The following is a 24,219-nucleotide window of genomic DNA, read 5'->3' as shown; positions in this document are numbered from 1 at the left end:
ACTAGAGAAAGCCCTCGCACAGAAATGAAGACCCAACACAGCCAAAAATAAATAAATAAAATTAATTTTAAAAAAAATTGTGAGAAACTTGGATCCAAACAGAGATTAAAAAAAAAAAAAAAAAAAGGCCGTGCAGGGGCTTCTCCGGTGGCACAGCGGTTAAGAATCCGCCTGCCAATGCAGGAGACACGGGTTCCAGCCCTGGTCTGGAAGATCCCACATGCCACGGAGCAACTGAGCCCGTGTGCCACAACTGCTGAGCCTGCACTCTAAAGCCCGCGAGCCACAACTACTGAAGCCCATGTGCCACAACTAGTGAAGCCCGTGCACCTAGAGCCCATACTCCGCAACAAGACAAGCCACCGCAATGAGAAACCTGCACACCTCAATGAAGAGTAGTCTCCACTCAGCACAACTAGAGAAAGCCCGTGCAGCAATGAAGACCCAACATAGCCATAAATAAATAAATAAATAAATTTTAAAAAAAGCCTTGCAGGTGATTCTGATGTATGCTTAAGTTTGAGAACCAATGACTTGGATCAGGGTTTGACAAACTATTTTTATAAAGGACCATGTAAAAATGTTTTAGCTTAACAGTCTCTGTCACAGCCACTCAACTCTGCCATTGTAGCATAAAAGCAGCCACAGACAATGTGTAAATGAATGAGCAGGGCTCTGTTCCAATAAACCTTTATTTACAAAAACAGGCAATGGGGTTTTGGAACTGGATAGAGGTTGCACAACACTGCAAATGCATTAAATACCACTGAATTATTCACTTTTAAATGGTTCATTTTGTGACATGTGAATTTCACCTCAATAAGTTATTTTTAAAAAGCACATAGGCAGTTGTTGGGATTTGGCTCACAAGTAGTAGTTTTCTGACACGTGACCAAGATCAACCTTTAATTCTTTGCTTAAACTCATTCCAGGCAACCCTAATTTGCAGTTATGTAACATCTACCTGCATACTTGTGACAGGTCACTCACTACCCCACAAGGTACTTTTTTTTCACTTATGGACAGACCCTGATCCTATCTGGAGGGTTTTTTCATATACAAAATCTCCCTCCCTATGCCTTCTATCCACAGAGAGTTTACTTATGATTGTCTGCTTCACTAAAGGGACTCCATGCCAGGTTGATTTAAAGGATGAGTTCACTCTAATTGGAGAAATACTGAAGGGGGACATGCTTATGTGCTAAAGCACCAGGCAAAGAGAAATTGAATCCCTTAGTTAAATATACTCGACAGGATGGACTGACTTCTCACATACACACACATCCATCAACAGCAGATTTTTATTAGATGGAAGATACCTAGGGTTGGCTCAAAGGAAAGTGGTGACAATCGGCAAGCACTCCTCCACAGAGGAGAGGAGGCACTCCTGGTTGTAGAGATGGGTACTTATGATATTGAGGGTCAGGGTCTCCTGCTTAACTTTGGCCACCCAGGAAGCTCTTCCCGTTGCCACTCAGTATCACCAGTGCTGGCATGAAAGGGTCTGCAGTGAGCTAGTTCAACTTGGCTAGCAGTTCTTCCAGTTCTGGCCGAGCTTTGAACCTTCCTTTGAAGTCTTCTTCAGTGTGCTGAGGAGAAGAAAAAGAAGATAAGAGGGAATTACTACAGAGTTACTCAGATATGCCCAGCATCAGAAAAGGATCCATCAGCCAGCTCTGTAGAAAATGATTTAGATTCAACTAACTTTTACTGCGTAGCTACTATGTACCAGACTTATATTAGGTATCAAGGATTCAAAGTTGAATTGGACTTTCTCCCTGCCTTAAGTACATTTCCCTATTTGTGTTCTGTTTAATTACACTGTATGTGATCGTAAATCATGTTCTTTCTGCTATACAACTGCCTCAAGGGAGGGAATTTGTGGGTGTAATGGGCTCACCCCTAACATCAGGATGCTGTGATGGAGTTCAACTTCCATGGTCTATAAAGCATCATCCCTGATGCACTGGAAAAGCCAGAATAATGATCACGGTAAAGCAGCCTGCACACCTTTCCTGATTATTATTATCTGGGCTAAATTATTCACATGTCTTTCTGTTTCTAAAGCCAGCCAGTCCAGATTTTCTATTCCATATTTTGAGCCCACCAGCGGGCCTCTTCTCAAATTAGCACCTACCTCCCTCACTGACAGTTTGACTCCTTCAGGAAGATTGCTTTGGATTATTTCCAAGAAAATCTCTGCAAATGTAGCACTCAAACCGCTGATCTGCAAAAGGAAAGAAGATGCTCTAAGAGAGGCACTGAAACCTAGGTGATTGGGCAGACATGGCAAGGGCTCAAATGTCAGCTCCAGCAGAGCTAGAGGGCCTTTGGGTGAAGGATTAACACCCAGAGCTGGTTTTGGAGCCCAGACTTTCCAGGATTTCTCTTGCTGATCTGCCAAGTTTTCTGGTTACTAAGATGGTCATGGCCAATATCTGCTCTTGTAGGCAATGAATGTCATAAATGGATCAAGAAGTCAAGTCCAGGATGACTTTCTGAATCAACTCAGGTTTACCCACATAGACCAGGACCTGTTGTTGTCAGACCCTGTGCTGAAAATCCAGAGTTAAATCAGATATGTGGTAGAAGGGCATGCAGGGGGCTGTAGGACCCCACAAGAGAAACACCTACCTAACAATCAGGAGGGTCAGAAAAAGCTTCCAAAAGAGGTAACATCTGGTTAGAGTCTTGAAATACAGGAGTAAATCGGGAGAATTCAACAGTAGTGTGGAGTTTTTTTTAAGGCAGAGGAAGCAATATTCGGTAAAACGTGGAGGAATAGCACAGTACTAGGGAATTAAAACTAGTGCCATGTGTGGCCCGAATGAAAGGGGGTGTGAAGAAGAAAAGCAGGAGGAGTAACATGAAGGCACTTAGGTGCTAATCAAAAGAGTTCAAACTTTATCCTGTGAGCCTCAGTGGCAAGTTAGAGCTGTCATAAAATGTAGCTCAAATAATTTATTCCTGATAATATTTAAAGAACCAAGATTGTAAGTACTTCAATTATTTAAAAATTTAACATAGATTTAGGGTGTTACTACCTTAACATCCCTCTGGTTACCTTCCTGATATGTTTCTTGAGTGGATCAAAAAGGGGTGATGTCCATACATTGGAATATTACTTGGCAGTAAAAAGGAATGAAATACTGATACATGCTACAACATGGATGAACCTTGAAAACATTATGCTAAGTGAAAGAAGCTAGATATTAAAGGCCATATTTTATACAATTCCATTTGAAGAAATGCCTAGAAGAGATAAAACCATAGAAGTGGAAAGCAGATTAGTGGTTGCCAGGACCTGGGGGGATGGGGAAAGAGGAGTGACTGCTAATGGGTACAGAGCGAAAGGGGAGCCACTGAGGGGTTCTAGGCGGGAAAATGACATGATCACATTGATATGAGCGTAAAGCAAAGTGGATGGATCTGAAAGATTTTAAGGGGTAGAAGCCACTGAATTTGGAGAATGAATGGATACCCAAGGGCAAAGAAGGGTCAAGCATTAAGCTCAAAGGTGGAGGATTACAGGAAAAAAACATCAGTCCCTCTACAATTAGTTTTGTATACACTGAGTGAGGGCACCTGTGGAACATCTTAGTGGAGAAACCCGGTAGACAACTGGATAGCAGGTTTGAAGCTCAACCAAGAGATCGGGATAGAGAAAAGAACCAGGAGAGGCAAATACATTTCAAATTTCTCCCAGAGTACCTACCTGAACCACTCGCTCATGGGTGGTGAGAACTGAGTCCAGGAGCATTTTGCTGCCTTGGTCCTGCAACTGCAACACCTCCACGGTTTTGGTGGGCAACGCATAACTGTGGGAAGGAAGAGTCAGCTATTGGGAGGGTTCCCTTAAGCCAGCAGCACCACTTCAGTCAGGGTAGTCCCTGAGTACAGCCACTACTGCATGCAGTAGCTCCTGCAATCTAAGGCTGTTTATCTTCAGCCAGGGGCAAAGTAACCAGATCCTCTTATGCCTCCTCCAGAAATCTCTAAACTCCGTGAGGGGACAGACCATGTCTAATACTTTTCTGCATCCCCAGTCATGCCTAATATAACACTCTGAATAAAACCTGGTGATTACTAAGTATTTACTGCTACTAAAGAATAGCCAGTTCTAAAAGAATCAAGCTCATCACTAGGTACACTTTGGAGGCTAACCTTGGGTATTTCACCTCTTCTGAAGAAACGAGGCACGAAACCCAATCCTGCTCCAGTTCTATTTTTATTTTATTTTTAAATTTTTTGCCCGTGTTGTGCGGCATGTGGGATCTTAGTTCCCGACCAGGGATCGAACCTGTGCCCCCTGCGATGGAAGCGCGGAGTCTTAACCACTGGACTGCCAGGGAAGTCCCCTGCTCCAGTTCTAGAGCAGGATTTCTCAACATCAGCACTACTGACCCTTTAGAACAGGTAATTCTTGTTGTGGGGGCTGGAGTATGCATCCCTAACCTCTACACCCAGAAAGTGCCAGTAGTACCCCCGAAGTGATAACAATCAAAATTATCTCCAGACATTGTTAAACGTCCCCAGGTTGAGAACCATTGTTGTAGAGTCTCTGCTCACTACAATCAGCTTCAGCAGATCTACATGCCACAGTAAAGAGTGCTGGACTTGGGGTCAAGTCTTGGCCCTGTCACTTATTAGCAATATTTACTTAGGCAAGTCCCTTCCCACTCTGGGCCTCAGTTTCTCCATGTATAAAGGGGATTATAATCTAGGTTTATATCAATAGACTATTGTGAGAATCAGATATGGTGATGAGATAGGACTGATGGCTACACAGAAATATGGTATTAGTGTTGTGTTCATCTTATCAAAAATTCCTCAAACTGAAGATAAATGGAATAATAATAACAACAGTAGGATTGCTGAATTTTCATGCCACACAAAGCTTCATCAATTAAGAATAAGGAGCATGGCCCTCTACAGACTGCTACTAAAAGAAGTTTGGCGTAACGGAAAATGGATTAGAAACATGAGAGTCAGTACTGGATTTAAATGTTGGCTTTGCCACTTACTACCTATTTGACCTTGGACAAACTAATTCAGCTCTCTGAGTCTTAGTTTCTTCAGCTATTAAATGAAGATAATAATACCTAGTTCATAGGGTTGTAGCAATAATTAACTAAGATTACATAAGTAATTTGCCAGGCATACTGTGCCTACAAATGCCAATTTCCTTGCCCTTATAAACAGTGAGTAAATGCCAGGTACTGCAAACTTCCAGATAGCCTCCCTAAATAACATCCCCTTCCATTTTATAGCACAATCTCTTCAAATTTACCTTTGGTAATAACTTCCTTATATAAAAAAATTGGGGACTTCCCTGGCAGTCCGGTGGTTAAAACTCCATGCTTCCACTGCAGGGAGCATGGGTTCGATCCCTGGTCGGGGAACTAAGATCCTGAATGCTACGTGGTGCAGCCAAAAAAAAAAAAATTGGGATGCATTCATAGACTTGTTATGGAAAATCAAATAAGGTAATTATGTAAAAGCTTTCAGAAAAGTAAACAGCACTCTAAAATGCTCTTTTTCCTTTTTGACATTCCACAGATAAGACTGAATAAAGTGAGAATTGTTCATTCTTGCCACTAAACATGCATTTTATTCTTCAACACTTACAAGATTCCATTGATTTGTTTATTCATTCATTCACTCTTTCAACAAACATTTACTGAGATCCTGTTCTGTCCTAGGCAGTCTGGTGGGCACTATGCAGTCTATGCTTTCAAGGAGCTTGCTAAGAGTGTTTTGGAGAGACAGGTATGTACACAAACATCCGCACTACAGGAAGACAAAGGCAATATAGGTATGTACCAAACGTTACAGGGACAAGAGGGAGAGAAGGGGGAGAGCTTGGGGAAGGCTTCATAGGTGAGGTAGGGCTTTATCAAGATGTAAAGAATGAACATAGATGTTTGCCATTCCAAAAAATGGCATTCTACAAAAGTAAGGAGGCATGAGGCCCTCGAAGAGAACCAACAGAAAAACCAGACATAGTTCGATAAAAAAAAATACTGAGAACTCTAGTCATTTCAAAGTAGAATAGGCCTTTGAGTAGTAAGAGTATAGGTATCTTTTTCTTTAGTATCTACTCTTTTCTGTACTTCCCAAATTTTCTGCAATAAACATTACTTGGATGATCAGATAGTAAAAACAGAAGGGAAGGGACTTCCCTGGTGGTCCAGTGGGTAAGACTCCACGCTCCCAATGCAGGGGGCCCAGGTTTGATCCCTGGTTGGGGAACTAGATCCCGCATGTGTGCTGCAACTAAGAGTTCGCAGGCCGCAACTAAGAAGTCCGCACGCTGCAACTAAAAAAAGATCCCACAGGCCGCAGTGAAGATCCCGCATGCCGCAACTAAGACCCAGCACAGCCAAAATAAATAAATAAATAAATAAATAAATAAATAAATAAATAAATATTTAAAAACAAAAAAACAGAAGGGAAGAAATGAAGTAGTTGAATTTCAAAAGTCAACCTAACATGACAAAATAGTGCTAGCTTTTAAGAGTACTGCTGAGATAGGACCCAAGGGACCCTGCTGGGATCCTAGGGAACTTAGAATCTGTGGACTCTACTATATATAAGTTATACCTCCATTTTAAAGAATGTAAGTGGATTAAAAAAAAAAAAAGGAAAGAGCAGCCTTACAGAGAATGATGATGAATGATGCTTTTACTCTCCACAGAGAACAGGAGCTGGGTCAGCTTCAGGCTTGGAAACTGCTCCCAGATGAGTAAGATTTCCATCTCTCCAGACACCTGCTCAGCAAGGGATGCAGGCAAATTAAAGGACCCACAGGAGAGGCCCCTCCCTCTCATCTTCTGGGTGAGCTGCAGCTGCAGCAAGGCAAACCATTTATAGAACAAAAGCTAGCACACAGCTCCCCTGCTCAATTCCATCTCAAGGTCAGGGCCCTACCCCCAACTACTAAAGGAAAAATGGATCAAGATAAAATGAAAATCAGAAGAAAAGAAAATCATTTTATCTCTGAAAAGCTGGGCAGTAAGAATGCCTGATATGATGGTCTGAAAACCTCAATCAGTGCAGAGAAGTGAATTGCTAAAAATGAACATCTCTTTATGCTCTACTATTTGGAGCAAAGAACCAGGAAAGAGGCAAAAAGCAGCACGTCATTCATTCTGTTAACCTAGAATTCATGTTCTTGCCTATTGGAACTCAATCCAAGTCAACAAATATTCATTCAGTGCCTACTATGTGTCAGGTACTGGGCAAGGTCTTAGCGTGACTGCTGATGAAGACAGAAACAATCCCTGCCTTACATATCTTAGAGTCTAATAATAGTCAAGTAATTATGAGGGTAAGGAATGAGCATTTTGAAAAGGAAGTTATATACCTTTTTTTAAAAAAATAAATTTATTTATTTTACTTATTTATTTTTGGCTGTGTTGGGTCTTCATTGCTGCGCGCGGGCTTTCTCTAGTTGCAGCGAGTGGGGGCTACTCTTCGTTGTGGTGCGCGGGTTTCTCATTGCGGTGGCTTCTCTTGTTGCAGAGCACAGGCTCTAGGTGCATGGGCTTCAGTAGCTGTGCCACGCAGGCTAAGTAGTTGTGGCTCACGGGCTCTAGAGCACAGGCTCAGTAGTTGTGGCACATGGGCTCAGTTGCTCTGCGGCATGTGGGATCTTCCTGGACCAGGGCTTGAACCCGTGTCCCCTGCATTGGCAGGCGGATTCTTAACCAATGCGCCACCAGGGAAGAATATACCCTTTACTTCTCCTAAATATATAACATAAAGACCTAACTTAATGAGGTTCTCTGAAGAAGTGACATTTAAAATAAAGCCTAAGAAAAAAATAGGGGTTGATTAGCTGAAGGGGAAAGAGTATTCTAGGCTTTAGAGAGCACATGCAAAGGTCCTGAGGTGGGAAAGGACAAAAAACAAAGTCAGTGTAACTGGAGATAGAAGGAGAGGGAGAGAGAAGTGTGAGTTAAGGTGAGAGAGGCAAGCCCAGGCCATGGAGCACCTAGCAAGGTATGTGAGAAACTTTTATTTTGATCCTAAAGGAATGGGAGGCCATGGAAGGAATTTAAGCATGAGAGCGACATGATCATATTTCCATTCTAGTAAGATTACACCAAAAGCAGTGTGGAGGACCAGTTAGAGGGAATTACGAATTTGGAGGAAAAGAAGTGGGTTCAAATCCAGACCTTGCCACTTATGACTATAGGCAAGCTTTTATTATATTAATAATAATAATAACAACAATAATAATAGCAGCCAACAGTTTCTGGACTTAGTTGTAAGCATTTTAAATATATTAACTCCCTTAATTTTCACAGTAGCTTTATTAGATAGGTACTTTTATTAACCTCATTTTACAAATGAGGAAACCAAGACACAAAGAGGTTAAGGAAACTGCCCAATGTCACACAGTAAGAATGTAGCAGAACAAGAGCAAAACCTAAGCAGTCTGGCTCCAGAATCAATGCTTTGATCCACTATGGCAAGGTGCTTGTATGAATTAAGTAAAATAATATACAAAAAACGTATTTAGCAGAGTGGCTGGCTGTTAGGATAGTAGGTGCTCAACAAATGTTACTGCTTGCCTGCCTTTACTCAAATGCAGCCAGAGCTTTTCACAGTAGGGTATTAAAAACAAAATATTTTTAAAAGTCCTTCTGAAAATTTAAAACACTATTCCAAGGAGCTGATCCACTGTAGGTATGATAACATTCTGTAAATGGCATTTAATGCCTCTTTGCCACCACCACGTCTGAGATGCTACCCCTAACCCCTGCCAGCTGAAAAACATCTCATTAATTACTAATAACAATAATATTTTTACAGAGTGTTTATAACGTTAAGTGCTATTATATATTTTCTTATTTAATTTTCAGAACTCAAAGAAATAGGAAAATTATCATCCCCATTATGAAGACAAAGAAACTGAGGTTCAGAATTTCTCAAGGTCATATTGCTAATAACTGGTAGAACTAGGATTTAAATGCAGACAGTTTGATTCCAGAGCTTTTACTCTTAACCACTTGTTACTCAAAGTTGATCCAAAGACAAGCTGCTGGTAAGCAAACTGCTTGTTATCAGTTCAAGACAAGATAAGAAGCATGAAAGAGTCAGTAAACACACTTTAATTCAATCAACATTTTGTTTTCAATAGCAAGAGTTTCTTGATGAAGGAAGCAAAGCGTTAATGTACATTTTGGCATAAGCTCCTAATATCTTCGCAGAGTGGTATTTTGAGAAGCATTGCTCTAAATTATTATGCTACTCTGCCTCCTTGAACTGATATTAAACTTTATCTTTCACTTATCACTTCCACATTATGTTATAATTATTTTTTTTTGGTGTGTGTATGTGTGCACACACACATCACACATACTCTCCTTGAAATCGGGCATTTACCTTTGTATCCTCCAGTCAGAATGCCTAGTCCAATGCCTACCACAGAGCAAGAAGAGGCTCAACCAGCAGTTCTTTAATTAAGTACTTAAAAGCACTTTCATTAAACTTTAGGAAATGTATACTACACAACTGGATTGTGTAGTCATATTCAAGAACCTGTCATTCTTTCAAGAATGGCTTAATGTTCCCCATGTGGCAGGCTTTATGCTAGGTACTAAAGAAATGAAGAAGAACACAAGTCCCCATTTAGTCAGGGGGGAAGGGAGCTGGCACATGAATAGATCATTACAGCCCAGAGCACTAAGTGACATGACAGAGGTATGTGTCAAGTGCTGAAAGAGCAACCAAGTCTCTGGGGCATCAGAAAAAGATAAAGCACATCTTTAGGCCTAAAACAATTGAAGTACTATCAGCTGTGAGAGCTAAAGTCACAGCTGATTATCCAGTCTTCTAAGGAGCACATTTAGCACAGTTATACTCTAAGTAATAAAGGTTTAAAAGTTCAAATTTTGCTTAAGGACTTAAAATAAAATACTATATAGTTAAAAATACTGGAGTCAGGGAGAACTGGGTTAAATCCAGGCAACTTACTGGTTCTGTGAATTTTGGCCTTTCAGAGCCTTGGTTTACTCATCTATAAAATGGGAATATACTATATCTAGTGAGTAAGAAAGTAAAATTTTTGCCATATCCACATATGATGCCACGTATTACCTTGCTACAATGGCAAACCAACCACCCAAACTATTATTTATTAAATATTTTTCTTTAAATCAACTCACTTAAAAATTAATTTTAAAAAGAAACTTGAGGGCTTCCCTGGTGGCGCAGTGGTTGAGAATCTGCCTGCCAATGCAGGGGACATGGGTTCGAGCCCTGGTCTGGGAAGATCCCACATGCCGCAGAGCAACTAGGCCCGTGAGCCACAACTACTGAGCCTGTGCGTCTGGAGCCTGTGCTCCGCAACAAGAGAGGCCGCGATAATGAGAGGCCAGCGCACTGCGATGAAGAGTGGCCCCCGCTTGCCGCAACTAGAGAAAGCCCTCGTACAGAAACGAAGACCCAACACAGCCAAAAATTAATTAATTAATTAATTAATTAATTAAAAAAAAAAGAAACTCGAGATGTGGAACAACTGGAACTCATGTTGCTGGTTAGAGTGAAAAGTGGTATGGCCACTGTGGAAAACAGCTTGGCAGTTTCTTACACATTTAAAAGTACAGGACTTCCCTGGTGGTGCAGTGGTTAAGAATCTGACTGTCAATGCAGGGGACCCGGGTTCGAGCCCTGGTCCAGGAAGATCCCACATGCTGCAGAGCAACTAAGCCCGTGCGCCACAACTACTGAGCATGCGCACCACAACTACTGAACCTGCACGCCACAGCTACTGAAGCCCGCACACCTACAGCCCATGCTCCGCAGCAAGAGAAGCCACCACAAGGAGAAGCCCACTCACCACAACAAAGAGTAGTCCCTGCTCACCGCAACTAGAGAAAGCCCCTGTGCAGCGACGAAGACCCAACACGGCCAATAAATAAATAAATAAATAAATAAATTTATTTTAAAACTAAATAAAAATAAAAATACACCACTCTTACCATTTGACCCAGCAATCACACTCCTAGAGAAATGAAAACTTCTGTTCTCACAAACACCTGTACATGTTTATAGTAGCTCTATTTGTAACTGCCCGAAACTGGAAACAACACAAATGTCCTTCAAATGAATAAACAAACTGTGGTACATCCATTCAATGAAATGCTACTCAGCAACAAAAAGGAACAAACTAGTTAACACAGGCAACAACATGGATGAATCTCAAATACATTATGCTAAGTGAAAGAAGCCAGACTCAAATGGAAAAATACTGTATGATTCCATTTATATGACATTTTGGAAAAGGCAAAACTACAAGGACATAAAATAAATCAATAGTTGCAGGGACTGGGGGTGGGACAAGGGATTGACTACAAAGGGAGGGATTTTCATCATCTTGGGATGATGAAAATGTTCTATATCCTGATTATGATGGTATTTATTCTACTGCATGCATTTGTCAAAACTCACAGAAACTGTTCACTAAAAGGGTGAATTTTACTAACATAAATTATACCTCAATAAGCCTGACTTTATATCACTACAATAAATAGAAAAACAAGTATCAGTTGACATAAATAGAAGGTAAGCTAAAAATAAATAGAGTGAAAACAAAACAATGTTATAAAATTCTAGCTAGATGGTGGTGCTTGCCAAAGACTCTGAGCCTGAGGTCCCCTCTTTCTTATAAAGATTAGGAAGTACTTCAGCGGTGTTAAGGACATACCAGCACAACACGAAGAATCTCTCCTTGACATAATTAGGTTTAAAAAGAATTAAAAAGGGAAGAAATTTCTCACCATGTGATTTAATGTTATCTAAGGCAAACCACAGGGCATCCCACACTTTCTCAAACATTGAGATAAGATATGTAAAGTGTCTAGTTTGGCATAGCTAGTCAGTAAATGTTAGTTCTCCTCCCCTACGTTTTCCAGCAAACCCAAAGAGTATGTAAAAAGCAGAGGAGGGGAAGAATATCTATATAAATGGGGAGATATACCATGTTAATGGATCAGAGGACTCAAAATAGATGTCAATTCTCCTCAAATTGATCCTCAGATTCAACACACCCCACCAAAATTCCATCAGGCTCTTTTCTGTAGAAATCAACAAGCTAATTCTAAAATTTTAATGAAAAACCCAGGGACCTAAAATAGCCAAAATAATTTTGAATAGAGAACAAAGTTGCTTTTTCAGTAATCAAGCTACTGTAATCAAGATAGTGTTGTATGGGGAATTCCCTGGTGGTCCAGTGGTTAGGACTCGGCGCTTTCACTGCCGTGGCAGTGGTTCAATCCCTGGTCAGGTAACTAAGATCCCACAATCTGCGCAGTGCAGCCAAAAAAAAAAAAAAAAAGAAAGAAGAAGAAGAAGAAAATAAAGCCACTATGAAATGCCACCATATATCTCCTAGAATAGCTTTAAAAAAATGTGACAAACCAAGTGCTGACCAGGGTAAGGAGTTATTGAAACTCTCATATACTGATGGTGGGAATACAAAATAGGACAGCCACTCTGGAAAGAGTTTGGCAGTTTCTTATAAAGTTAAACATACATTCACCATACAACCCAACAATCCCAGGCTTAGGTAGTTATTGAAGAGGAAGGAAGACACATGCCCCTACAAAACTGGTATGAGAAAGCTTATGGCAGCTTTATTCATAATTACCAATAAACTAGAAACAATCCAAATGTATATCAATTGGTGAATGCATAAACCAATTAAGGTTCACCATTTAATGCAATACTATTCAGCAACAGAATATTTGCAAAACCCCAGATGAATCTTAAACCCATTATGCTAAGTGAAAGAGGCCAGAAACAAACAGCTACATACTGTATGATTCCATTTATATGATATTCTGGAGAACTTAAAACAATAGGGACAGAAAATCAATCAGTGGTTGCCAGGGACTTGAGAGGAAAGAGAGAGGAAATTGACTACACCTTGGGCACCCAGGAACTTTTTGTTTTAAGAACTTAATGGACTTGTTCTATATTTTGATTGTGGCAAACTATATACCTAAAAAGAGTGAATTTTACTACATGTAAATTATATCTCAAAACTTCATTTAACAATAATAAAGCAGAGCATACTACCCACACCAAGAACATCCCATGCAAAGGCATCTTTCATACCTTTCCTCGACTTTAATGGAGAGATGGTTGCAGAGGTTGTGAACATATTGGGCATAACTCTCTGCCAGGGCCATATCATATGCAGTCAGGTGAATGTTTAAAACCCCATATTCATAATCTGTCCCCAAGTTAATGGGTCTCACTTCCACTTTTCCCCTCTTCTTCCTGGGCTGAACAGGAAACAAAAGAGAAAGAAACTAAATCAAAGTATTGTACAAGAAATTCTAACCATACCGTCTTGATATATATATACATTAAAAAAATCAATCTTTCAATTAAATTTGTTTACCATTTTTCTCTCAGGTTACCCTACCTATAAATTGAACTTTTCCTGGTAAGGAATGGGCAGCCTCCCTTGACACTCTGGGCTGTAGCAACAGTCAATGAAAGGAGAGGGAATATTGCTGGCATTATTTAACATAAATACATGTGACTGTCTTCTGCCATTAACTAGTTTTGAGACTCACCTTCCAAATCTGGCCCTCAGTTTCCCAATTTTTTTTTTTTTAAGGATTTTTTTTTAAATTAATTAATTAATTAGTTTTTGGCTGTGTTAGGTCTTCGTTTCTGTGCGAGGAATCTCTCTAGTTGCGGCAAGCGGGGGCCACTCCTCATCGCGGTGCATGGGCCTCTCACTATTGCGGCCTCTCTTGTTGCGGAGCACAGGCTCCAGACTAGCAGGCTCAGTAGTTGTGGCTCACGGGCCCAGCTGCTCCGCAGCATGTGGGATCTTCCCAGGCCAGGGTTCGAACCCGTGTCCCCTGCATTGGCAGGCAGATTCTCAACCACTGCACCACCAGGGAAGCCCTCAATTTTTATATTAATGGGGTTATGCTAGATAACAGATTCTTGAGGATTTTTTTTTTTTTTTTTTTGGCCATGCCGCGCAGCTTGTGAGATCTTAGTTCCCTGACCAGGGATTGAACCTGGGCCCTTGGCAGTGAGAGCACAGAGTCCTAACCACTGGACCGCCAGGGAATTCCCAACAGATTCTTTTTTTTTTTTTAATAAATTTATTTATTTATTCACTTATTTTTGGCTGTGTTGGGTCTTCGTTGCTGCGCACGGGCTTTCTCTAGTTCCGGAGAGTGGGGGCTACTCTTTGTTGCGGTGCGCGGGCTCCTTCTCATCGCGGTGGCTTCTCATGTAGCCGAGCACCGGCTCTATGCGCGCAGGCGGGCTCAGTAGTTGCCACTCACGGGCTCTAGAGTGCAGGCTCAGTAGTTGTGGCGCTTGGGCTTAGTTGCTCCGTGGTATGTGGGATCTTCCCGGACCAGGGCTTGAACCCGTGTCCCCTGCATTGGCAGGCGGATTCTTAACCTCTGTGCCACTAGGGAAGCCCTCCCAACAGATTCTTAATCTAGAATCCATAAAGGAATTTCAAGGGGTGTGTCAACCCCAAAACTTATATGCAAAATTTTACATGTGTGCACATTTTTTCTAAGGAGAGAATCTTAACTTTCATCGGAATCTTAAAGAAATCAATCACAAGAAAGTGCAGAATTACTTCTCTTCCAGCCCTCCTAGCTTTGAAATTCTGCAGTCCAATTATTTAGACAGCCTTCCTTTTAAAAACTTAGAGGCAGACAAATTATTTTATTTCTACCTTTCTCTTTCATATAAAGTATTGCTTCACTACATATCAACCTGTGCAAACTGCTGTAAAAAGTATGAGCCCTGGGAAAACAGATATGTAACACAACATAGATCAGGATCAAGAAAGCTTCTCAACCAGAAATAATTTAACCTAAATGCCCATCAGGAGGGGAACTTGTTAAATAAAACATGGCACATCCATTCAATAGTACATTATGCAGCTGTAAGAAGACATAAGGAACTTCCTTATGTACTGATACAGAAAGGTTTTTAAGATAAATTAAATGATAAAAGCAGACTGTAGAATAATGTTTTCAGAATACTGCCATACATATACAAAGGGTGGGTGGGGGAGAACAGATGTGTGTGTTTAATTACTTACATATTTATTTGTTTGCATATCAAAAAAATAACTCTGGAAGGATACACAAAAATACTAATACCATTGGCTGCCTATGAGGGAGGGAACTGTATGGCTGGGGCACAGGGATGGGAAGTAGACTTTTTAACTATTTCCCTTCTATATTTTTTGAATTTTTAATAATATGAATCTTTTATCAATTCAAAGTTAGAATCTTAAAATCTACCTTGCTTTTAAAAATTTTTTAGTAAAAATGTTTTTACAATATTCATACTAAAAATGCATAAATAAGTACACAGCTCAATGAATTTTCAAAGTGAAAATACCTGTATAAACAGTATCTTGAACAAGAAACAGACCACTACCAGCACCCCCAAATTGGTGACCCCTATTCTGACTTCTAATACCATATGCTTATTTTGCCTTTTTTCTAAATTTGTGAAAATGGAATAATATACTATGTTCTCTTTTGTGTCCAGCTTCTTTAACTCATTATGTTTGTAAGATTCATCATGTTTTAGGTGAAACAGGAATTCTTTCCTTCTCATTGTCGCAGTAAGTCTATTATATGAATATGTTATAGTTTATTTACCCTTTTTACAGTAGGTGGAAATTAGAGTTGTTTCCAGTGTGGAGCCATTATGAACAGTACTGCTACCAATGTTTTTGCATGTATCTTTCAGTGAACATATGTATGTATTTCTATTGGGGATATACCCAGAACTTGAACTACTGAGTTACAGACAATGTAGAGGCTCATCTTTAATAAGTTCTCTGTTTTTCAAAGTGGTTTCCAATTTAGACTCCCACCAGCAGTACACGAAAGTTCTAGTTGCTCTACATTCTTGCCAATACTTGCAAAACTTAGTATAGTCAGGTTTTCTGGTTGGTTTCTTTTAGCCATTCTGGTTGGTATGAAGTGGTAATGCATTGAGACTTTAACTTGCATTTCCTTTAAGTCTACTGAACCTGAGCGTGTTCCCATATGTCCACTGGCCATTTGGATATTCTCTTTTATAACCTGCCTATTCAAGTATTTTGCCCATTTTTTAGATTGGGTTGCCTTCCTTTCTCTTACTGATTTGCAGAGGTTCCTTCTATATTCTAGACATGATCCTTTGTTAAACGTACATGTTGCAAATATCTTCTTCCTCCCTGTGTCATCCTTTTTCACTTTTTAATGGTGCATTTTGATGAGCAAAAATTCTTATTTTTAATGTAGTCCAATTTACTCATTTTTTTCTTTTATATTTATAGTGACTTTTGTGTCCTGTTTAAGAAATCTTTGCTTACCTTAAGATCATGAGGATATTCTTATATGTTACCTTTTAGAAGTTTGATTATTTTAATATTTACATTTAGATCTACAATCATTTTAAGTGATTTTTGTGTACAGTGTGAAATAGGAGTCAAGTCAGTTTTTTTCACATGACTATTCAATCCAATTGACCCAAGCACCCCAGCACCATTGCAATGCAGTGTCACTTATGTCATATAATAAATGTTCAGAGATACCTGGATCTGTTTCTATATTCTTTATCCTGCTCCATTGGGCTATTTGTCTATTCTTGAGCTAATACCACACTGTCCTAATTATTGGAGATTTAGAATAAATCTTGCTATTTGGTAGAAATTTTTTTTAAAGAAAAAAATGGGGTGGGGATCTATTTACATGTCTTAACTCACCCCTATCTAACAGCCAACAGCCTAGTTACTGCCACAGCAGAGGTGTTCCTAGCAGAGCACCTAGAGTGGTTCTCTCACATCAATGCTCTCCAGGTCAGTCTAAGAGAGCAGGGGCCCAATCTGGGGAAACAGAGGACCAAGAAATGGTCCTTTCACAAGGCCGGTAAAACTGATGACAAACCTGATCTCACAGGGATATTCTGAGAACTGAACAAAACACTGTATATAGTTAATTCAACCTGTGGCACATATTTAAACACTCAATAAACATTAACTTTTATTATTATTTTTTCATTTTCATATTCCTCACATCTAGCACAGGGCCCAGCAGAGAGACAACATGCAGTGAATCACTATTTTAGAATTTTAGAATAGGATGGCATTTAGAGATAACTTTTTCCCAGTTCTTCACCCTTGCAGGGAAGAATATGAAGCCCAAAGAGATTAAATATGTCCCCCAGAGTCACACAGCCACACAGGACAGATCCTAGGAACTAACCCAGACCTCCTGACTACCAATGCAGAAATTTTTCCACTGAAGCCTCTGCATTACTAAAGTTCTTAACAGTGGTAGTCACCCCAGGGTCCTAGACTTTGCTATGAGTGAGAAGCCAACTTCTATAACCAACCATCAAGGTGCAGGGGTTTGATATGGACACCAAGGGGGGAAAACTGCGGTGGGGTGGGGATCGTGGTGTGCTGAATTGGGCGATTGGGATTGACATGTATACACTGATGTGTATAAAATTGATGACTAATAAGAACCTGCAGTATAAAAAAAACAAACAAACAAAACAACTAATACTAAACTTTCATTGGGTTATTTGTATGGAAATATGTTAATATAAATGTTTCAGACATTACATGAAATTTCTAAAAATCTTATGTCTTCTGGTATAATGTTATAAGTCATAATCCTAGTTATCACTTTAAAATGTATATCTCAGAAATAACTAATTTTCTTGTCAACTGCATTATTATGAACTTTCATCAAATCTTTAACCGTGGTCATTTTTTAAGTCTTTTGTCATTTACAGACAGTTCTGGGTGTACTCTGATGCTTTTGCAAATATGTTCCTATAAAAGGGTTTCATCTTCAAGAAATTCATGGAAAAGACTCTGACAAGTACAGGTTTCTGGTAACTGACTGTACTGCTGAACTGAATGAATAAGCATTTTCAGAACTCTAATGAAAAACTGATGAACTCATAAAAGTGCTAACAAAAGATCAAGATGAAAAAAAAAATTACATGGGACTGAGTGAACTGATGAGGATGAGTATAATTTTTGTGACTTTCTGTTTGAATTAAAAAAAAAAAATCCCACAAGGACTCAGAGGCAAAGAATATACAAATCAATTTTCACTGCAAAGTAAAGGAGCTGTTACAGTGGAGGACTACTGGACTGAATGTCAATATTATGACATAGTATGAGTGTGTTTCATGTTTGGTAATTGCAATCATTGTTGCTTTTGTTGTGGTCATCCATGTACAATGCTTGGTGTCAGTCTATTTATCTCTTGTAAAAATAAAATGTGTGTGTGAAAAAAAAAAAAAAGGTGCAGGGGTTTGGCTCTCCTGCAGAGCCCACCATAACCGAGGCCAAATGCAGCGATCCAGACTTCTCATCATGACAGCACTGCAGTCAGAGCTGTGAAGAATGCTAAAGTCAGAATGCAAAGGGGAGTGACTGAAATTTTCCAGCAGGGAAGGGAGGAGCTTCTTTGAAGCCTGCAGGAGGCTTTTCTTAACCAGGGAAAATGCCAGGGCTCTTCAAAGGTGTCACTTTAGGAGAACAAAAAGAAGAAAGCTGATTCTAGTATCCCTCTTGGCATCTCACTTGCTTTTCCATGTTGGCCTAGATCTGCCTGGACCAATCCACACCATCAGGAGTCCACTGTGATATTATATTTCAGTTCTGAGCCAGGGCACAGCATACCCAGCAAGAGCTTGAGTGCATGAGATTTCAGACACCAGTTCCTATAATTTTACCTGCTCAATCTTTCTCATCCCCTCCTTTTTATTCCTACTGCCTGAGTTCAGACCTTCATGACTGCCATGGGGAGCTATTAAAGATATCTGTGCAAGGGATGTACATGACTAGGGCTGTGTTTTGGGAAGGCCACCCTGACTGCCCATGAAGGAGAGCTAGGCAGGAAAGGAATGGAGGCTACAAGAAAGACGGCAGGGAAGATGGACTACTGTCCACCATCAAACTTTGGTACTCCTGTGACTGACCTGGATTCACCGTGAGTTGGCCCAGGGCGGCCATCCTTGGATCCCTGTAGAAGTACAATATGATGCCCAAAATGGGCCATGGGATAAATCACTAAACCATTTTTGTACAGAAATATCCATATTACTCCTATTTTACAGACAGAAAACTGAGGTCCTCTGAAGGAATGTTATTTGGCCAAGGCTACTGGGAAACTTTGCTGGCAAAGAACAGATAGAGAAAGGACTCAGATTAGAATCACAGACTGTTATAGCTGGAAGGTAACTTAGAGATAACTTAGTTGCTCCTTCCTTCCTCCCCTAATTCTATATAAGGGGGAAGTCGAGGTCCAGAAAGGGGAAATGACTTGTTTAAACGTTACAACAGTAAGGAAATGGAAAAGGCAACCACTATATGTCTAGCCATGGCTAGAAGCTGAGTCTGTGGCCCCAAACCCAGGCTCTCTCCTCTAGATTCTGCAAAAGTGATAATAGTAGCTGCCTATCACTATAGGTGGCATTCTCTAGGGTGGGAAAGTTGAGAAGAAATTGTATCATCTTAATCCTCAAATGAAAAGCTGACAGGCCTGCAGCATATGCAGCTTCCAGAAATTCTGCTGATGGAAATTTTAAAAGCTACACCTGGGGACTTAAATGATTTGGTGATGGTACTCTGAACAGTCCATAATGAGCCGTAGGGTGCACAGAAATCAAGTGGTTATGTTTATAACTCAGTGTAGCACACTCAAGAAATGTACACCAAACAGAAGGCCTGACCCTGACTGGGATGGCAGAGAGGCTCAGCCTGGTGCTGCATAAAGAGCCCTAGACTTAAGATGGAAGCCAAAGAAAATCTGGGGGACTTCCCTGGCAGTCCAGTGGTTAAGACTCCGCGGTTCCACTGCAGGGAGCACGGGTTTGATCCCTGGTTGGGGAACTAAGATCCTGCATGCTGCGCAGCATGGCCGAAAAAAAAAAAAAAGAAAATCTGGGCTCAAGTACTGTCTTAGTCACTGCATGACACTGAGTGACCTCTCTAGGTGTCAGTGTCTTCATCTGTAACACCTAAGGTTCTTGTGAAGCTCAAAATAGTGAATTTATGTGAAATGGAAATAGCATGGACATTAGATGGATTCGGACCACTGTCAGTTCAAATAATGGCTCTGGAAATTACTAGCCACTTGGGCAAGTTATTTAATGAGTCTTAGATTCCTTAAACAGGGTCCTTAATAACCACAGCATATCTGAGGATTAAATAAAACATACCATTTGTAATACTGTAAAATGAAATAATGCTTTTAAAGCCTGGCACACAGTGGTTACACGTCTGGTATATAGTAGTTGCTCAGTAAGTGGTATCTTTAAAGAAAGATTGAGTAATGTACACAGATAGGACATTATTTTTACTGCAAATTGGAGGTAAGCATGCTCCTAGTATCCTATTGGTATGCTTTACAGAATGAGACATTTATTAAGCACCTGCTGTGTGCAAAGTGCTGATTCAACCACTCTAAGGAAAGAGACCAAAGAAAGAGAAAACACAGTCCCAGCTCTAAAGAGGCTTACAGTTCAGAGAAAGAGAGAGAAGACACACATGAAAGAATCAGTCCTCTCAGGACTTCCCTGGTGGCACAGTGGTGAAGAATCCGCCTGCCCATGCCAGGGACACGGGTTCGAGCCCTGGTCCGGGAAGATCCCACATACCGCGGAACAACTAAGCCTGTGCGCCACAACTACTGAGCCCATGTGCCGCAACTACTGAAGACCACCCGCCTAGAGCCTGTGCTCCGCAACAAGAGAAGCCACTGCAATGAGAAGCCCGCGCACCACAATGAAGAGCAGACCCCGCTCGCTGCAACTAGAGAAAGCCCGTGCGCAGCAACGAAGACCCAATGCAGCCAAAAATAAATAAATTAATTAATTTAAAAGAAAAAAAGAAGAAAAAGAACCAATCCTCTCAATTTAATCATAACAAGCAGCCCACCTCCCATGGCAAGTTCAACACAAGCTACCTTGCTGCACCATGTCAATTAAAACCCAAGAGCAATGACCTTAGGTGGCCGCAGCTGAAAGTGCAATGATCAGGTCAGTACTCCTAGGTTTTTTGCGTGACATATAAGGGCATATAGTAGTTCCTCAATAAATGGCAACTTTAAAAAAAGTTGATCTAGACCTGTCTACTTCTCAAGTCTCATGTCCCATCATCCTCTAGTGCCCACTTGAGATTCCAGGATTAACAAACTGCTAAAAGTTTCCCAACTGCATCTCCAGGATCAAAGACTTTCCACCTTTGCCCAGAATGTTTCCCCTCCCTGCAGAGTCTGACTCTTCACCCAACATCCTCAATGTGAGTTAACTCCTAGTAATTTTTTGTTGCTGTTGTTGTTGCTTTTTGCGGCACCCAAGCAGCATGCGGGATCTTAGTTCCCCAATCAGGGATGGAACCCGTGCCCCCTGCAGTGGAGGCGTGGCATCTTAACCACTGGACCACAAGGGAAGTCCCTCCTAGTCATTTTTTAAGACTCTGTTCATGGTCTTCCAGGAAGCCTTCCCTCATTTCTCATGCTGAGTTAGGTACTACTCCTATGTGTTCCCATAGCAACCCCCTCCCCATTATACACCACTATCACTTATCACATGTATCCATTTATTCAACAAATATTTTCTAACCAATAGTGATAAGCCAGACCAGGGTTAGCAATGGGGATATGATAGTAAATAAGACAGCCATAGTCTCTGCTTGCTGAAACTTGCAATCTATTGGGAAAGGCATACACAGAACAATTATAAGAAGATGCATGTTTTGAGGGAGGAAAATAGAGTGCTACAGGATTGTAAAAAGAGGGACTAATGCCATCATCAGCATCATCATTATCACCACCAGTAACTACTTATGGGCTCCATGTTTCAGACACTGTGCTAAGTACTTAAAACTCTCTTTTTTAACTTACTTCTCACAAAGCATTTAAATAACATGGTTATTTAAAGGCAAGAAAATTGTGGCTTGTAAAGTTAAGTAACTTACCCAAGGACATACACTAGTAAGCATAAGAACTGAATCTTTAACTTGGGTCTGCCTAATTCTAAAACATTTCTCTTAATCTCCGTCTTTCTCTTTAAGGAAGGTATGCAGAGCCTGCCAGTTTCCTCAATATCTATTCTCTCTTTTCTCTTTAACCACAGACCTGCTGAATTTTACCTGGGCACATGACCATTTATAACAAAAATTACATTTCCCAACCAGTCTTGCAGCTGGGTATGGTTATGTGACCAAGTTCTGGCCAGTGGGATACGAGCTAACGCATACTGCTTTCCCTTTCCCCTTCCTGCTGGTTGGAATGTGGACATGAAGGCTTAAGTGCAGGCAGCCATCTCAGACTATGAGATAGAAGCAGTATGATAAGTGTTGCAAAACAAAAGGCGGGAATATCTACCTATACTTTATATGACAGAAAAATAAACTTTATCTTGTTTAAGCCCCTTGATTGAGTGGATCTCCCTCTTATGGCAGCCAAACCACTACCTCAATAAGAAAGTATTATGTCTCATTCATTTCTCTATTCCTAGAGCCCAGCAATATTAAATGTTGAGTTGAGCTGAATTAAATTCTGGTTCTAATTCTGTTATTTACTAGCCATATGGTCATAGAGAAATCACTTACGCTCCTCAGTTTCCTTTTCTGCCCAGTCTACCTCACAGGATACTTGGTGAAGCAAAAAGCATGGTTTTCAAATCTGTTGGTTACAAAGGGCCTAAGAAAAAACTCACGTTTCCCTTTGTGAAGCACATGAAATACTCATCAATGTGCTTTCATTGTATAAAACAAGAATGACTTAACTAGCAGAAAATATGGTTATATTATATAAATGGAGTTCTCTGCATTTCAAAAAATATGAAAACATATGAGTTTCTCTGTTAACATTTATTTTCATCAAGTGAAACTGATGGGAGAAAAACTTGAAATTTAGAAAATTCTATCCATTAACTTAATTGTCTTTCTAAAATGTGGAAGATTGCCATTATTAAACCTGAGGAGAGGTTCCATTCTAGGATCACCAGTGTTCCAAGGGCCTATGGTTTGAGAAGCACTGAGATAATGGATGTGAAAGCACTTTGAAAATGGAAAGAGATCATTACTTTTACTCATATCAAATATGAATCTCTCTAAAACTCTGACACTGTTGTAATTTAGCAGAACAGGCAAGGCAGGATGAGAGCCCAGTGGGCTGGAGACCAGGGTGCTCTAATGGCACAGGCTACAAGTTAGGTCTTCACAGGAATCGCTCTGTGCCTGGAAAAGCTCTGGGAAACTCTTTTATAGTTTTTACAGCCCCAGTGTTTCCAGCTACCCCAAGCAACTGCATACTCCTAGATGAGTGTCAGTTCACTTTACATACTCAGTGCAAGAATACAGGTAGTATTTAATAAATGTTTGTTGAGCTGAACTCTATAACACCTCCACTGACCCTTTCAGGGAGAACTGCATCTTTAACTTTGCTCTCTTGATATTTAGTTCATTTCCCTAGCAAAGCACTTCCCACGTGTATTTTAGTTACATTTTTGAGCACTATCCTTCCCAGGCCACTTCACACTTCTTGTAGGAAGAGACTGTGTCCCACTCACCACAGCATCATCTGTGCAAAGCACAGTGCCTGGCACATAGCGGACACTCAATAACGGTTGTTCTTTTCAATGAGTTACAAGAGGCAGACTTGAGGGAAAACATGGATGCTAGTTTAAAACAACTCTCTGTAAGCCAGTCCTATAATCCTTGTCTAGCCCTACAGTCACCAGGCCAGCAAAACCAATCTTTCTGTTTCTAGGAAGCTAGGACTATCACCACAAAGTGATTCTGATCTGCTGATTTTTCTGGGAATGATGTCACAGTCTCCTCACAGACTTGTGCCTGTTAGAGCTGATCAATCTATGAGTGCTACAATAAAATAAGTAGGTATCAGAAATGACAAACACCTCCTCTATGTCAACAGTCAGAACAGCATGAAGTTTCCAAGAGAAAAGGTATCTTGATTCCTAGTGGCCATTCTACAAAGAGGAAATAAATTGTCTGAGTTCAAAAACCTTACTCTCTTGCCCCAGAGCCTGAAAAACAGAACATATAACAGCTAAAACTGACAGCAATTTATGTTGTCTCCATTTCATCCTCTCACATCTTCCTCTTGGCAATGCTTTTATTCTTGGGCTGCTATTACCCTAAAATTGGAGGCTGAACAACAG

General features: G+C 40.4%; 1 protein-coding gene across 4 annotated transcripts in view; it reads right to left on the bottom strand.

Annotated features, from left to right (window-relative positions):
- Positions 1-674: 674 nt before the first annotated feature.
- Positions 675-24,219, bottom strand: part of MRPL48 (mitochondrial ribosomal protein L48) — a 49,787-nt gene continuing 26,242 nt past the window's right edge. For 3 of the 4 annotated variants that reach the window (XM_082343239.1, XM_082343240.1, XM_082343241.1), the window contains 4 exons: positions 13,129-13,298; positions 3,716-3,818; positions 2,138-2,227; positions 675-1,589 (listed from right to left, as the gene is read on the bottom strand). In XM_082343239.1, coding sequence (XP_082199365.1) covers positions 1,515-1,589; positions 2,138-2,227; positions 3,716-3,818; positions 13,129-13,298 — 438 coding nt within the window. In that variant the 3' untranslated portion in view covers positions 675-1,514. The remainder of the gene's footprint in view (positions 1,590-2,137; positions 2,228-3,715; positions 3,819-13,128; positions 13,299-24,219) is intronic. The other variant, XM_082343242.1, reaches the window with a different exon arrangement.

Source organism: Balaenoptera borealis (genome assembly GCF_965194805.1).
Source record: "Balaenoptera borealis genome assembly, chromosome: 11".
Classification (NCBI taxonomy): Eukaryota; Metazoa; Chordata; class Mammalia; order Artiodactyla; family Balaenopteridae; genus Balaenoptera; species Balaenoptera borealis.
This window is presented reverse-complemented; position numbering and strand designations above follow the sequence as displayed.